This window comes from Phalacrocorax aristotelis, chromosome 3, assembly GCF_949628215.1.
Source record: "Phalacrocorax aristotelis chromosome 3, bGulAri2.1, whole genome shotgun sequence".
Taxonomy (NCBI): Eukaryota; Metazoa; Chordata; class Aves; order Suliformes; family Phalacrocoracidae; genus Phalacrocorax; species Phalacrocorax aristotelis.
The window spans coordinates 107,007,464-107,022,599 of NC_134278.1; the positions used below are offsets into that span (position 1 = coordinate 107,007,464).

At 47.1% G+C, this 15,136-nt stretch overlaps 1 protein-coding gene across 1 annotated transcript; it reads right to left on the reverse strand.

The window, feature by feature from the left end:
* Window positions 1-6,165: 6,165 nt before the first annotated feature.
* SERTAD4 (SERTA domain containing 4) lies at window positions 6,166-13,731 on the reverse strand. The gene is made up of 4 exons (XM_075088981.1): window positions 13,424-13,731; window positions 12,926-13,118; window positions 12,325-12,440; window positions 6,166-9,169 (listed from the first exon to the last, which is right to left on the reverse strand). Exons 2-4 carry the CDS (start codon window positions 13,101-13,103, stop codon window positions 8,423-8,425), a joined length of 1,041 nt encoding a protein of 346 aa, XP_074945082.1. The 5' UTR covers window positions 13,104-13,118; window positions 13,424-13,731; the 3' UTR covers window positions 6,166-8,422.
* Window positions 13,732-15,136: the final 1,405 nt, after the last annotated feature.

The window sequence follows — 15,136 nt, forward strand, 5'->3', positions numbered from 1 at the left end:
ATGGAGCAAAACATGAAGTGCTTGCACCCACAGCCTTCTCCCTGGTAACCCACCACCTATGCACGGCACTTCCATCTCTGTGCTGAGGGACAGAAAGCAGCTGTCAGGCAGGCTGGGGCCATCCATCTCCTCTCCACTGGCCCAAGCCCACATGCCCCACGCACCCCAGTCCATCAGCCCCTGTACACCAGGAAGAATCCACCCTGCATCACCCTGGGACCCTCTGCCAGCAGGAGAGAACCACGCGCCTTTGCCACGTGTGCGGGGCAGCCACACCGACGGCCACTGGCACCTGGTTTCAGACGAAGGCACTTGCAGCACGGCTACACTCAAAACACTGAGGATTTCTATATTTGCAATTAGAGTATTCAAATTGTTTTCACTTTAAAGGCAGGGGGATCTATTTATTTTAATTTTATTTTGTGTTTTTCCAGTTCTACCTGGAATTCAGATTTATGTAACACGCAACCAAATGTGTCAAGGTATCTGAAGGCTCAAAATGCACAATACAATACTATAATATAGCTCTTTGTTATGCTAATTGTTTCTTCCCAGCTGCTCCTGCAGTGAGCGCCAGCCCGACCTATCAAAGGGGAACAAAACCTCTAGGCGAGCTGTCTGCTGCAAGGTCCCTTACCTCTGCGCTCAAGGGACTGGGGCTGAGTCTCTTCTGGCACCTGTAAACCAAGCCAAGAGGTAAACCAAAACAATTAAATATTGCAGCTCCACTGCCGCTGGGAACATGAGCTAGGAATTAAAAAGTGATACCCTCTTGACAGTCAGGTTGCCATGATTTACATTTTTCTCTCGGGTCCCCTCCCCCTCCGCATGCATCTTCTCAGCACTTCTGAGTGAAGGGGAAAAATGAGGCGGTGTGGGAAAACATCCAGTCAAACCTCAGAGGCTCCACCGATGCTCTGATTTTGGCACCCATCAGGGTAGCACTACATGATCATGAAGGACTTTTAGTATCAGATTCATGACAGCCAGAAAGTGCTGCAGTTGCATTATTTAAATTAAAATTATGTTTCAAAATAATAACAATAATAAAGGTTTCATGTATTCAAAATTAAAAGAATAAAATTATTGGCCTAGTTGCCCTTCTATTATTTATGTTGATATTCAGTTAAAAGAGAATTTGTCTTGTCCCTCTGTTTCTAGAGCCTAGGAAGATATTTTATTGATAGCATGTGGAAATATTCAAAGGGGAAAAAGAAGCTTTGGCAGCTGGAAAGGGACTACTGGGGGCCACTGGCAGCTTGAGAGGCTCAGAAGACCACTGGGAACGTGGGGCAAGCTCGTTAGCTGAATGTCTTTTTTATAATGGTCACTAGCGAAATACCTCAAATGCTGACATTACACTGTCATCTTTAAGCCTCTGAATTAGCAAACAGGCGCTTTCAACGGGCGGATAAATTAATACAATAAAAATCCTTGCCTCAGCCTGCATGCAGAATAAGGAAAATTATCTATATGACAGTAGCTTATGTTCTACTCATATTTTAAGATTTTCTTCATGGCTGTGATGACTATATAGGTTATTTTAAAGTTTCAGTATTGGAGCAATTCTTCAATGAAGAATTTTAACATTTTAACACTACGCACCTTACTTCGCATAGCAAGCCCAAAGTGAAATTTGCCACTGTTACACTAATCAGTCTGCTGGAAAACCAGAATCCTATCTATCATGCAGAGAAACGGGTCAAAGAAGGAATAATATGTAATCACCCTCTGCAGGTAAAATGTAGGCTGCTCAACATTTAAAAATTAGTCAAACCATATTTTCAGGATGATAATAATAATAACATTAATAGAAATTGAGAAATGTAGGTCACTTTGGTCATACTTGTTGAGACTCACAGAAGCTAAATGTGGGGAAAATGTTGTAAGTATATTACATTTACAGCATAACACCACCTAACGCATGTACACTGTCTGATGATTTGTGATATAAAGGGCAACTACGGTTTCAGCCAAAACCACACTACTTTATTCAAAGGAATAAATGGCCCCACAGCAGCCATATGGCTAAGAGAACGTGGCTGGTAAGTGGGGCCTACTCACAGACATAAGTACAGAGGATTTCACCCTGGAAGATCACTGGACGGAAGTAAAAAAAAGGGTTGATGAAGGAATAGAGCACAGCTTTTACACAAATTTTGAGAGACAGAATTGATTTTAGAGTTTGGGAATAAAACTGGATTTAAAAATAATCTGTTGCTTGACACCTATTTCCGGTGGCAGAGGCTTTCCGTAACTAAAGGGGTATATACAGAGTAGCCGATCCCACACTATATGGTGTGGAAGAAGGGGACTGCCATTTGAAACTTGTTCTGATTAAGAAAATGAGGCAGAGGAGAAAGAGAAAACCAGCAATAACCAGAGGCATGGCTGGTCAGCTAATACAACCAGGCACAACTTCTCCAAAAATCAATGGCACAGCATCAACTCAGAATCTGATCACCGTCATCCAGCTGCAAAGTCTCTGAAACATCAGCCAGCCAACTGCCAGAGAGCACCTGACACCAGCCATAGCACACGAGTGAAAATGCTGTATTAGAAATACAAGGTGGTGAGGGAATAGTGGAAGTGCCATTGGGAGGTCCATCTGCACTTGCAGGAGACGCACAGCTGTGACAATTAACAGGCCAGTTTCTCATTGAAGAGGCACAGCCACTCACCACTGCCACCCCCTCACCCTCCTTTGCAATGGTCAGAGCCCTTAGTTTTTTCAGGCGGCAGGCACAGCCCATGGGATGTAAGGATGAACCTGGTGGGGAATTCCACATGGAAAGCACCCCTGCAGGAGGTAGCACTAGAGGGATTGGCCTTGACCAGACAGACCATTCATTTTGTTTTGGCAATCTCACTAGGACAGATTAGATGCTCTCTGCAGTAAATTAGCTAATGATGGTGTATTAATTGAGAATAATTACTAACCATGGAAGAGAAGTTATTTTTTGACTTCAGTATCTCACTGTTCTGGGGCTTTTGTTGGGTTTGGTGGTTTTTTTTTTTTCTCATTGTGCATACTGAGCATACACAGACCACCCATCTGTGACTTCTCCTCACACTCCCTACATTCCTCAGAGGGGAATTTGAACACAGAGATTAAAAAGAGTTAACTTACTTGCCTACCTGGCCTTTCAGCTGGATCTGGCGAGAAAGCTTCGCATACCTTGCAGTCTGCACCACTTCTGCAAAGCTGAGGCACTGAAACTCCACCTTCCCCAGAATGCACTCACTTCCTTGCTATCACTTAAAGATTAGGGAGCACAACAACAGGCCAACTACAACCCCAAATGTAACTGTTTTCACATGAGAAGTCCCCTGGAATTTAACCTAACCTTCCGTACCTGAACCCAGGCCCCCTGACATGGAAAGCCACTGACCCTGAATGGTAAATTCAGTCTGGTCTTACAGCCACAGCTGCTTTGCTTCATGCTCTCTGTGGAGAGCCAAGAGGAGTGAAGGTCTCATCCTAACGCCCCTCAGCCCCAGGGCTGGCTTATGCTCTGTTCCCCAGCGCAGACCCGGCTCAGCTGGGTACACCTCGCATTAGCAGCCTTAAACTAAGCAGGATTAACTACTGCAAAGGCACTCGGCACCCTGCCACGGCTGTGTTTACATTAGAGAAAATGGACCTCACAGAGACAGTTTGCAAACACCACAAGACGAACTTTTGTAAACTCCCTCAGTTTAGTCATCTTTCCCCATCTGTCAGAGAAGTTAAACTGAGATTGAAAAAACACAGGAAATTACCATGTATTCCAAGTAGTTGTGACTGAGCGGCTTGGCTGTTACATGGGATGCCTTGTGGAAGATTCACATCTCCTAACATTTCCAGCAAGATCCTTTGCAGCGCTTCCCCGGCTGCAATCTTCTAGCAAGCTCTGCACACCCTGCCAGGAAAAGCCTCCGGGGGGCTTCATGCAGCTGTGGAAAAACTCATACCAGTACCGAGGAGCCCAAAAGGTTACCTCCAGAAAGTGAGGGCAGCCCCTTTCTTCAAGGTTGCAAAGCAAGGGGCAGGCAATGAAAAAGGTTAGGTCCCTTTGGGAGGCTTCCATGTGACAGTTGCATTCACTGAATAAAACGCCAGATGAAATCCTTTACCCCACAGCGGTTTAAACCTTTCTCTGATGTGACTGACTGGCTCTTTTTGTGATAAAACTTAAGAAACTTCTTTTATCAAGGTTCCTGGCATGAGTAAGCAGCAACTGCATTTGCTACACCTCTGGCTATAGCCTTTATCTCACAAAATCAACGAAAGGGCGTGAGTTGAGTGCAGACTAGCAATCACCCTCACATCTCCGCTTTGGCCACAGCCCTTTCACCACCAGATCCCTACCATAGTAGCAATATGAGCTACTGGCAGCTGGAGAGGCCATTTAGGTGGGTGGGTTGCAACTGGCATGGGGCTCCAGAGGGGCCGCAAAGCAGCGAGACACATGGCAGCCTGGTTAGTTTGCTTAAATTCCCCTTTAGATCATGCTGTACCTCTGACACAGCTTCCTACTTCCCCTGCGCAAACCCAAAGGGTGATGGCACCCAGCGTACCACCCTGGCGGCGTGGCGGGGCCTTCAGCAAAAGGACAGTTGGTAGATGAGGGATGCAAAAGGATGGAGGGCACGCAGGAAGATGAAATGTGAAAAACATCTCTTTACCACAACTTTGCTTTGGGGCATAACACCTTCAGGACTGAAAGAAGCACTTCATTTCTGTGGCTCAGCCTGCATTTGTTTTCTCTGTGGAGCCAGCTGCTACGCTGGCATTGCAAATCGGTGCCAGCTAAGGCTATTTGAGTGCTGGGGATGCTTAAGTAACCGTGTTAAGCTGTTTCAACAGTTTAGCTAATCCAGCAAAAATAGTAAAATTTTACCAAAAGTATGAAGCAGAGTGTTATTATGCCACGTGTTTTGAAAAAGGAGCATGATTTTTTCAACTCAAATTAACTATGCATTTCCAAGGGAAATGTATTACCTGGTGGAAAGCGGTCCCGAGGATAAAATGACACTTCTGTCTTAGTGACAGTAAAATAGACCTGACAACAGAAAATCTTTTTCCATTGCTGTTTTCCATGTATTATTGAAGTACCATTATAAGCAGGGATTAGCCTGCTGAAAGGCACAGTACCTTACAGTCTTACGCTCCAGGAGCAAAATATCTTATGATACAGAATAAAACGATCTCCCTAGAGAGAAGCTCTACTGTCCAGTTCTTCCAGGCAGGTAGGCCAGGATCAAGTTCAGGAGCATTCATTTAGCAGTTATGCATGGGACATAACGGATGAAAGGCATTAGTATAATCTTGGCCAAGAACTATTTCTTGAAAATTTGTGATACTTGCAACATGTCCTTAGTACTGGAGTGTGCAATGGGGAAAAGGCCTATCAGATTTACACTCTTCACGTGCTATAAATCAAACCAAGTTTAAATCATGAAATCCATTCAGCCTAGCCCAGGTTGGAAACCCTAATCAAGGTCTATTGAACTTCTGGCAATTGGACAGGGTGTTTCCAAATCTCTTTTCTGCCATGAAATACCTCTTTCTCTTCTGAAGCAAACAGGATAACTCAGCTGACTCCCGAGTCCAATACATCTACTTTCAGTATTTGCTATTATTTTGTGAGGCAGGGTCCAGAGAAAGGCATCAAAGACCACTTATCCTTAGGCCAACCTTCATCAGATGACATTTCATCCCTTACAGACCGTGATGACACTCAATAAGACTGTCCAGAGCGGTAACATGTTAATTTCTAGGTGTCCCTGGAACTAAAAAAGCTGTTTGAGAGGCCAGAGTAGACAGAGATCCGTCACTTCAGCTGGTGCAAATTCAACTCAGAGGACTCTGCAATGGGTTATATGTTCAGGCTTGTTCTTGAAGATCAAGGAGCTCTGTAGGGTCAAAAAGCTTTTGGTCCCCCCAATGCATTTGGCCAGGTGTTTGGCTGTATGTGCAAACCCACAGAGAAGTCTCTTGCTTCTCAGTGCACCTAAAGGCTCCTGAAGCCCCACGAAGGCTGAGCTTTGTCCTGGACTCAACTTCAGGTGCACAATCAACTGCAGCCTAACCTCTTCAGCAGGGAGCAGTTTGATTAAATGGCATTTCCTTGGGTGAGGGAAGGGAACACAGGGGAAAGGACCCAGTAGCCATTTGAGATGTAAAATTAAAATGAATTTTGGTCATTTTAATAAATATATATCAAGGAAATTTCACTTTACTACAACAACACATTAGTATACAAGCATCTAATATTTAAGCTTAAAACATCAAGTGTTTATCAAATATTGGAAAAGAGCAGACATTACTAGACTATCTGGGTATAACACAAGAAAAATCAGTTTTTTTAAAAAAATTGGTCCTTGTGGACAAATGTCTAAATGATGATCCTACTCATACACTGTATGAATGAGATCTATATTTAATATTATTATTATTATTAATAAAAAAGCTTCTGTCTTGGAGAAATCAGGTGGGATTTATACTTTATCTGTTGTTCTTCACAATCATAACCCTTACAAACTTGTCAGTTCCAACTCATCTGACCACAAAAAGGTTATCGCTGATTTATGTCCCAGATACTCTTTGTGGTCACTTTGCTGGGGTGGGGGGGTGGAGGGAAGCTTTTTCCTGTGACCACTGGGCTTGGCCAGGAAAACTGTTCAGCTCACAAACATGACTGTGGGATGTGCACACTACCCAAAATAACCATGGCCCAGGAGGACTCAGGCTGAACCCGTGAAACCCAGAGCAGGAGGTCTGTGACCCAGAGACTCAGCTGAGTCCAGCGCCAAGCCGGGGCCAGCCCAGGGCAGTGTCCCCCTGGGGACTTCCGTGCCCTGCACTGAGCCGGCCGCTCCCCCAGCACAGGGGTGAATTTCACCGTTTGGACAAGAACCAAGCAGAGAAGATGTCGCTTGAGTGCATGATGCTGTGGGAATAGGCAGCTATTATGAGTCAGCCGTGGCTTGGATGTGGCTATTTTGCTGAGCACATCCTGCCAGTTGTTATGGGGACTGTGGGAACTAATTAATATGGTGGATCTAAGACTCACAATACTCTCAGTCCAACCCCAACTAATGTCTTCTGGGCAATTTAAACTGCACACTTTTGCAAATGGTCTACCTAGGGATGACTAAATATTGTCCTTAGCCACTGAAATCTCAGCTCATTTCTCCAAAATGTTCTTTTTTAAAATTAAACCCCTTACATTCATTCAGATAAAATCATGTTTATCGCCACATTATCAATTAACGTTGTGCTTTTTGCTTTCTTTTCTTGTCTTCTTTAAATCAACGGCAAAAGTCATAGAAAAATTCCCGCATGCTTTTGCAATCTAAAAGAGAGAATTTATGCGAAACAGAATAAAGTATAAAACATGCCACTGGTTCATGAACTTCATTATACGAAGAAGGAAAAAAAAGAGCCCCAGCAACAGACAGTTGCCATAGAAACACTCAAGCATCGAATGCTTGTTTACAAGAGACATCTCTCTATTGTTTCTTAAATCCCTTCCTAAGGATGGCAAATCAAAAAGCAATTGAGCATCAAAAAGGAAGAACAGAGATGTTTGAATAGGAAGTTGAACTCAGTACTTCAAAGGTTAAAGGTTTCTAATAATATTGATCCACCCTGTGGTTTTTGTTTTTTTCCTCTGTTTAGGTTAAATCCCTGCTGTATCACTGATTTGTACTTAATTTTCACGCTGGCAAAAATTAAGACAAAAAGTAAGGCACCAAAAAAAAACCTGCCCTGTATAACAACAAGCCTCATTAGTTATTACAGCCGAGGCGAAAACGTGCAAGTACTTGGGCTGCATGTTGTGTTTCTGATTAAGATCCCATAAACAGGTTATTTCTTTATGCTACGTCCTATTTTGTCAGCTGAACAAGACGCTGAATCCAGGAATTCATGAGTATCAGTACAAAATGTAAAGATGTTTTGTTCCCAGTCCATGAAGACAGTCCTTTGTCAGAACAAATACTGAGTTACAAGGAGCACGTCACCCTTGCTGGTAGCATCAATTTGTTTACAAGACTTCTAATTCCTTGGTAAACATCACGGAGGTTCTTCTTAATTAATGGCAGACTTCTTGGGGGCAGGGATATATAAAACGATACGTTTTCCCCATCTGGCTGATTGATATTTTCAGTAACGAAAGCCACACCATAGCTGTACAGACTACAGCGCTAAGCAGTAACGCAACTGCGCTCTTTACGAAGTCTCCATATTTATAAATAGCCTGCTGAGGCAGATCACAGAGCCACTTTGCGCAATCTGCTCTCCAGTCATTTAAAACTACACGTAATGTTTGTGGCATGATTGTATCATTTGTAGAAAACTATAAAAAATCCATTCAAAATAAAAATTTGATAGACAGACATGTTGCGCATGCTTCAACGGAGCAAGAACGATGCCTCATATTTTACTTCCTTTGCTGCAGCACATTTTATTACTTGGTAAAGATTCCTTTTTCCTTAAGGATTTTTTCCAAGATTCACTTATGTTGCTCTTGTCATTACATCCAGCCTCAAAATAGTCATAAAATTTGCCTTTACATTCGAGAGCATGGGTGCCTCTGACAGGTTCACAGTTTAGGGTGACGCTCTCTCGCTCATGTTCATCACCTCCTTTTTCGTCATTAAATTTTGCCTTTTCCTGATTACTGTGAGACCTGGCATTAGTGACAAATATTTCATTAGCAGGTATCTGGTCATCGCTCCTGTAAGATGAGGCACTGCCAATGTCATAATCCACCTGCTGGGAACAGCTTGGCAAAGAAATGGGGGGGGAGGAGGAAGAGGAGGAAGAGGAGGAAGTATTTTCTGTACTAGCATTAACAGAGTAAGGTAGGTTTAAATAGTGACTGCCACACTCTTGATAGAAGCAGCATGTGTGCAGCTTCTCGTACTCCTCCTTTGCCATCCGAAGGCGTTTTCTGTAGGGACAGTCCTGAGGCACAAACCACTCTTGTGGCGAGGTGCCACTGAAGGAGCAGGCGGAGAAGCACCAGTTGTTCTGCATGATGATTTCTCCATGGATTCTCTTCATTAGATTGTTGATGAGGACAGATCTCCGCAGATAGACTTCAGGATCATCAATGAATTTCAGCTTTTCCAAAGACATGTAAAGAATATGGGCCCGCTCCTCAAACACGGAGATTGTCTGAAAATGCAAAAGACAGAAGATATGGAACTGAAGGCAATTAGTCTTGTTCCAGGCAAGGAGAAAGAAAACGAAGCAAAGTATTCCCCCCATGTCACTATTTTTCACATTCTCTTTCCAAGGAGCCTAAAACTGGCTTTTCATTTTGCACACCCATGTAGCTGGGACCTGCTTTTTCTTGGCCACTGCATTCACCCAGGCTTAGGAGGTAAGCAGCTAACTGTTACACCACAGAGGCAATGGCAGGGCACGCATCCAGGATGGGCGAGCAAAATCCAGATGCACACATCTGGCTCTTTATTTGCTTTTGGGGTTAGAACATAAAATTGTTGTGCAGTTTTGCTCCATTGGTGGCTGGGGGCCTTTTGCTGTAAACGGACCCAATTCCATCATCCCCTGTGGGGCTTCTACAAAGCTCTGAAGCCAAGCGAAGGTCCCCTCCTGCAGCCTCAAGGTTTGCAAGATGCAGCCAGCAGCCATCGCCTCAGGCGGCAAGTGTTGAAGCATTTAATCCACTGCCAGTGGAAGAGGCCCTCCGGCAAGGAGGTCTCCATTTGCCAAGCTCCCTTCAACTGCTCTAGTGTACAAAAGTGCATGCAGGGAGGGAGGCAGGCAGGGAGAAACCTATCTCAAAGCATCACAGCATCTGGAGAGCAGCTGTTGGCCTGCATACTACACCCTGCGCTCTACAGGGCCGGTGGGAAAGCAGATAGGCAGGGACAAGGTCAGGAAGTAAAGAGAAGATAGGGATTTGCAGAAAATCCTGGCTCGACGCCCACAGATTTGTTCTCCCTTCCATGGTCCTCCAGGACTCCCTTTCTCAGCACTGGCAGCATGAGCAGGTTACTGCCCCCGGGAGGCCCTGGATTCTGGGCTGTAATCGCTACCCTGGGAATCAAAATAAGAGAGGGGGCAACACATGCTACTGTAAGCACTATTAACTAATTTTCATTTTTAGTAAGAATTTGGTTTGCGTAGGAGGAAAGCAGCAGAGCACAAAGAGAGACTGCTCTAAATCCCCCCCATCTGTGGCTTGATCATTCTTCCCTTTCCCACATGGTTACAGCATTTTTGCAGAGTGGAAGTCGTAGCTATGAGGACTGAGAGAGCTTAAAGCACAGCTGCTTTTCACATCCATTCAGCTCTCCTCAGCCCTCTAGCTCTTTCCACAGCCGGGTCCTGTCTGCAGGGCTTAGAAGCAGCACAGTTCCTCATCAAAACAAAAATTGGCCACATTTTCGTCTGAGTTCACAACTGAAGCTCTTCTTAGTTAGAGAGAGTAATTTTCTATAATAAATGACTCATTTAAAATTGTATTAAGCCTATAGGCTAATGCGCGTCCTTTATACCTGCTGCTGCAATAGTCAGTGAAGCCGTAAGAGCCTGGAGCAAACCAGTAAGTCTTGAACTGTGATCCTCCTGGAGATATATCCCGGAGGCCCACCAGTAGGAACAAGTTGTGAAAGGCTTTCTACCACAAATGTCTGCCAGCAGCCCTGGAGAGGGGCTCTGGGCCCTACTGTCATACCTTCTGTGGGACAAGGAATCTCAGAACCTAACTCTTTCTCTACTGGGCAGTGGAGGTAAGAAATTTGGAGAAATCTGGTGGGCATCCTCCCTTCCCCAGAGCTCAGTGTTGCAAAGTACAAAACGCATTTGTGCTGAACAGAAGAAACTGGTGACCCAGGGTTTCTGACATGATACACCTCTACAACAGCACAAAATGATGTCTGGGATGGGTCTTCCTTACCAGTACCTCTACAACTGTTTTTTATGCCATTAGAAAGGGATAAGTAAGTATTCCTCCTCTTTGCGAAGAAAACAATCACTGATACAAAAATCCAACAATCTAGCCAAGAAAAAAACCTGGCTGAAATCAGAGTGATGTGACACATGGGAGATGCGCTCACTAACCAGAGCGCATTTTTCAACACCCTCGGTGCTATTTATTCACTCCTCTGGCAGCAGACCGAACACCTTCTGGAGTTAACAGCGGGGCAGGTTTTCACCTTCCTGGTCAGGTACTTATTTCCCGCCAACACTATTTGTAGGTGAAAATTCCTTCAGCTACTCTAAGGTCCTTGGGAAGCGAGCTCAGCCTTACTGCTTGCTTCTCCTCTGCAGAAATCCCTCCAGGGAAACAGGATGCCACTGGGCAGACCTCCCCAGCCAGCACTCGTGGTAGGGACAAGGCACCCAGTTCCCCCCACACCTCAGAAGGTTGCCTCTGCAATGCAGGTAAAGAGAACGTATAAACTTGCTCAGCATCTTGATCTGTTTTAGCTTTCTGTCTCTGGGGCTCTTGCAGTCCTACTGACTCCAATAAACTGTGCTTTAATCAGATTATATTGTGCCCTCCCTGTAGCATATAGCACAAGGGTAGCACTGGACTGCCACGGGCCAAGTACGATCCAGCAAGGTAAGGATGGTGTTGCAAGATATCAGCTATCCTTAAGGACATTGCTCCAGACGTTCAGTTCCTTACAGGACAGAGCCCATAATGAAAGAGAGCATAAAATCTCTCATAGAAAAAGTTAGATTTCAATTTATGTATCCACTGGCCTGGGAAATGTTTGCTCTAATCCCTCCCCTGACGGCTTTCATTTTAAAAAAATTCTTTCATTTACTAATCTGTTCTTTTGGAATTATTAGCTTTTTAATAAACAGGATTAAATACTGAAGGAGCTTGTACTCACTTTCCAAGTGATTCTGTTTTTCTAGAGGATCTGTAACCCGTTTGGGGTACAAAGATCCTATGACTATTTTTTTCCCTGGAAAAAGTTTTGAACAAGTGGGGAACCATGGGCCCTTATTTATGTTCTTTGTTTCTGCTGTTCAAATGCTGTTAGGGAGCCATTTCTGTAAGCGCGATATAAACTGTCTAAGAACAAAATAATTTGGGGGGGGGGGGGGAAAGTTGTTCTCAGCATCTCCATTTACAGTTGTTATAAATGAAGAAACGCCTTTGCTTCTTAAGCAATCTGATGACAATAAAACAATAAATGCGAACAAGTGACAACTATTTGTTTCTGAGCAAACAGCTGGATCATTCCCCTAATTTCCGCAGAGTATTTCAGCCTTCTGGAAATGGGTCAATCGAGTGTTAGTAAGCATCTGAAACTCGGAGTAAAAATAATGACTATTAGAAAACATACTTTATGTGTACAGCTGCTGAGTGGTGGATGAAAATCCTCTTCTTCCACATATTTCCTTTTAAAGTATGTGATCTTGGATGTTGTTACAGGATTTGAAATTCCCCTGTAATGTGATCCTGCGGGTAATAAATCAGATATGACAAATGACATGCGGTTTGCCGGAGGTTCTCCAAACAAAATACTTTTCATTTCCCTTCGCGCTACAGGAGAACTCCACCGCATGCATATTTTCTCATGCATTTGCGGCGATCAGAAATCAGCCCTCACCTGATGAGGCGTGACTCGCCGGCGGCTCCGGCTCGGGCCCCGCGGGCCGCTCTCGGGGCAGCGCGGGGGGCCGCGGCCGCCCTCAGGGCGCTCGGAGTCGGCGGAACTTCCACCCCCGACCCCCGGCGCGGCGGACAGCCGCCCCCACCGCCCCGGAGGAGCCGGCGGCGCCCGGCGAAGCCCGCGCACCTGCGGCCCCGCCGCCGCGGTCGCCCGTGGGTGAGCCCCCGCCTTCAGCCCCCACCCCACGGACAGACCTCCGTCCGTCCGCCCGTCCGCCCGCCCCACCCCATCCCCCCGCTGGCCGCCCCGGGGGTCGCCCGGCGGTGCCTACCTGCGGCGGGGGGCCCGGGGGCCGGCGAGGCCGGGGGCGGCGGGGCGGCGGCGGGGCCGGGGGCGGCGGGGCGGCCGCAGCAGGGCGGCTCCCAGAGGGCGCGGTAGGCGGCGAGGTCGGCGGCTCCCTCGGCGGCGATGGGGCGGCCCAGCCGCTGCATGGGCAGCACCAGGGTCATCGCGGGCGCCGGCACCTGAAACCGAAGCAGCGCCGTGAGCGCCGGGCACCCCCCTCACCGCACCGCACCGCACCGACCCCGGTCCCCCTCGCCAGCCGCACCTTTGCATGCACGCACATAAAAAATACCCGCGGATATATCTTACACGGACACACGGCGGGGGTTTTTCCCTTCTTATAGCAGGGAAAAGACCGGCGCTTTCACCCACAAAAGGCGCGGGGTCCCCCCGCAGCGGGAGTTTGTGCGCGCCCCCGCCCGCCGCCCCCCGGCGCCCCGGTCCGGCCCCGGCCCCGGCCCCGGCCCCGGCCCCGCTCACACACCGGCCCGGATCCGCTCACTCGCTTCCCATTTTCTGCCGGCGGTGTTGGCACGGCGCGCTCGGCACCGACGGGTGTGCGAGTCCGTGCGTGTGCGTGTGCCTGCGGTGCCTCTGTGTGTGCGTGTGTGTGCGTGTGTGCGAGCGAGAGCGCCCAGCAGTCAGGGATCGCGTGTCTTTCTTCTTTCTTCCCTCCCAACCGAAACAGACAGCGGAGACTTAGGTAGTTGTTTCCACTAGCCCCGATCGGACTGAACTGGATCTGCCTCCAGTCAAAACACTGTGAGACTAAGACAGAAAATTGGCTCCGGTTTCAAGCCGTGAGTTGCGGTCCCACCGGAGCCAAGCACAACATCGGCGGAGCGGGCGGAATATTAAGCAGGCGCGGGGACTCCAGGGCCAGCGCCAGGCTGCGAGCTGCCTCCTGCCGCGACAGCAGGCGGGAGGGGAGGGGAGGGGAGGGAGCAAACTTTCTGCGAGGGGCAAGGGATGGGTTCATAGTCACCTACTTCTTGGCAGAGGAGCGCGGAACAATGCGCCCAGACACGGCCCGGCCCGGCCCCTCCCTCCCCTTCCTCCCTCCTCCTCCTCTCTCTAAGAAAGCGGGATGTAGTTTCCCCTCGGTGCAGCCCTCCCGGAGGAAGACGAGGGCCCGAGCAAGCAGCGAGAAGGAGGGGCCGCAGGTGGGCAGGTGGAATTTCAGCAATTGCTTGTGTTAGCGGCTGAGCGCTCGCTAACAAGAGGAAAAAATAAACCGCAGCAGAAGAGGGAGGAAAAATAAATCATTCACATCTGCCGGTTGTTTTCTTAAATCCTGGAAGAATGCACAAGGCTGCTACTTTATTAAGAAATGGGCTTCTAGTGTGCGCTAACTCTCTGTTCCTTAGATGCACGCGTGGGTCTGCCCTAGACTCCTCAGCGGGGCAGAAAATGGGAGGTGAAGGGGAAATGCCGAAGCAGTTTGCCCTAGTAAAGGCCCCCAGGCCTCACTGCAGTCACACTGAAGGGTGCCTAACCCCCTTCCTCAGCGTCATTTTGCTGGTCATGCGCTGCACGTGGCTCTCAGCCGTTGTCTTGCAGTAGCCCTCTAATGCCATCTTGCATTTCCTGGGCAAAGAAACCATGACACGGGGAATGGAAAGCCACCACACTGGCCTCTTGGAACTTGTCCGTGACACAGACAATATATATTATTTATTCCCTGCACCTTTTGTTGCCAGTCAAGTACTGACACATGGAAAGACTGGTCAAAACAACAAGTGGGTTACTCTGCTGACTTAAGAGCAGGGCCAAGAAGTGGCCCAAGAACCAGCTAAAAAGTCATATATTTTGTGGCTGAAAAGATTACACTGTCATTAGAATGCACCCATGGATTCTTCTCATTAATCTGCACAGAGGAATCACTCACAGGGAGACATCAATCTTCTCATGTTGGCATGATGTCAACACTCAAGAGCTTGTCCTCAGAGAGCAAGGATTGGAAGAAACTCGAGGCTGCTTTGGGAAAGTCAGGATTTCTTTGCTCGTAAGGAATTCAGCACCTCTTTATGGATTTTTTTTAATGAGAATCAGAGATTTCAGCTGTGCTTTTCTTTTTACCATATTTCATCACAAACAGGTCTTTCTATGCTTAAGCAGAAACACACAGGAAGGAAGGAAGTGTTGGGATGCCTTCTGCACAGAGCTGCTAATTTGTCTTGAAAAACGGAGTTCTCTG

Coding starts and splice junctions, on each gene's coding strand:
- SERTAD4 (XM_075088981.1), bottom strand. CDS start 13,103: ATGACCCTGGTGCTGCCCATGCAGCGGCTGGGCCGCCCCATCGCCGCC. Junction 12,441..12,925: donor CCCCGGGCCCCCCGCCGCAG/GTAGGCACCGCC, acceptor TATTACCCGCAG/GATCACATTACAGGGGAATT. Junction 9,170..12,324: donor TCAGCAGCTGTACACATAAA/GTATGTTTTCTA, acceptor TTGCATTTTCAG/ACAATCTCCGTGTTTGAGGA.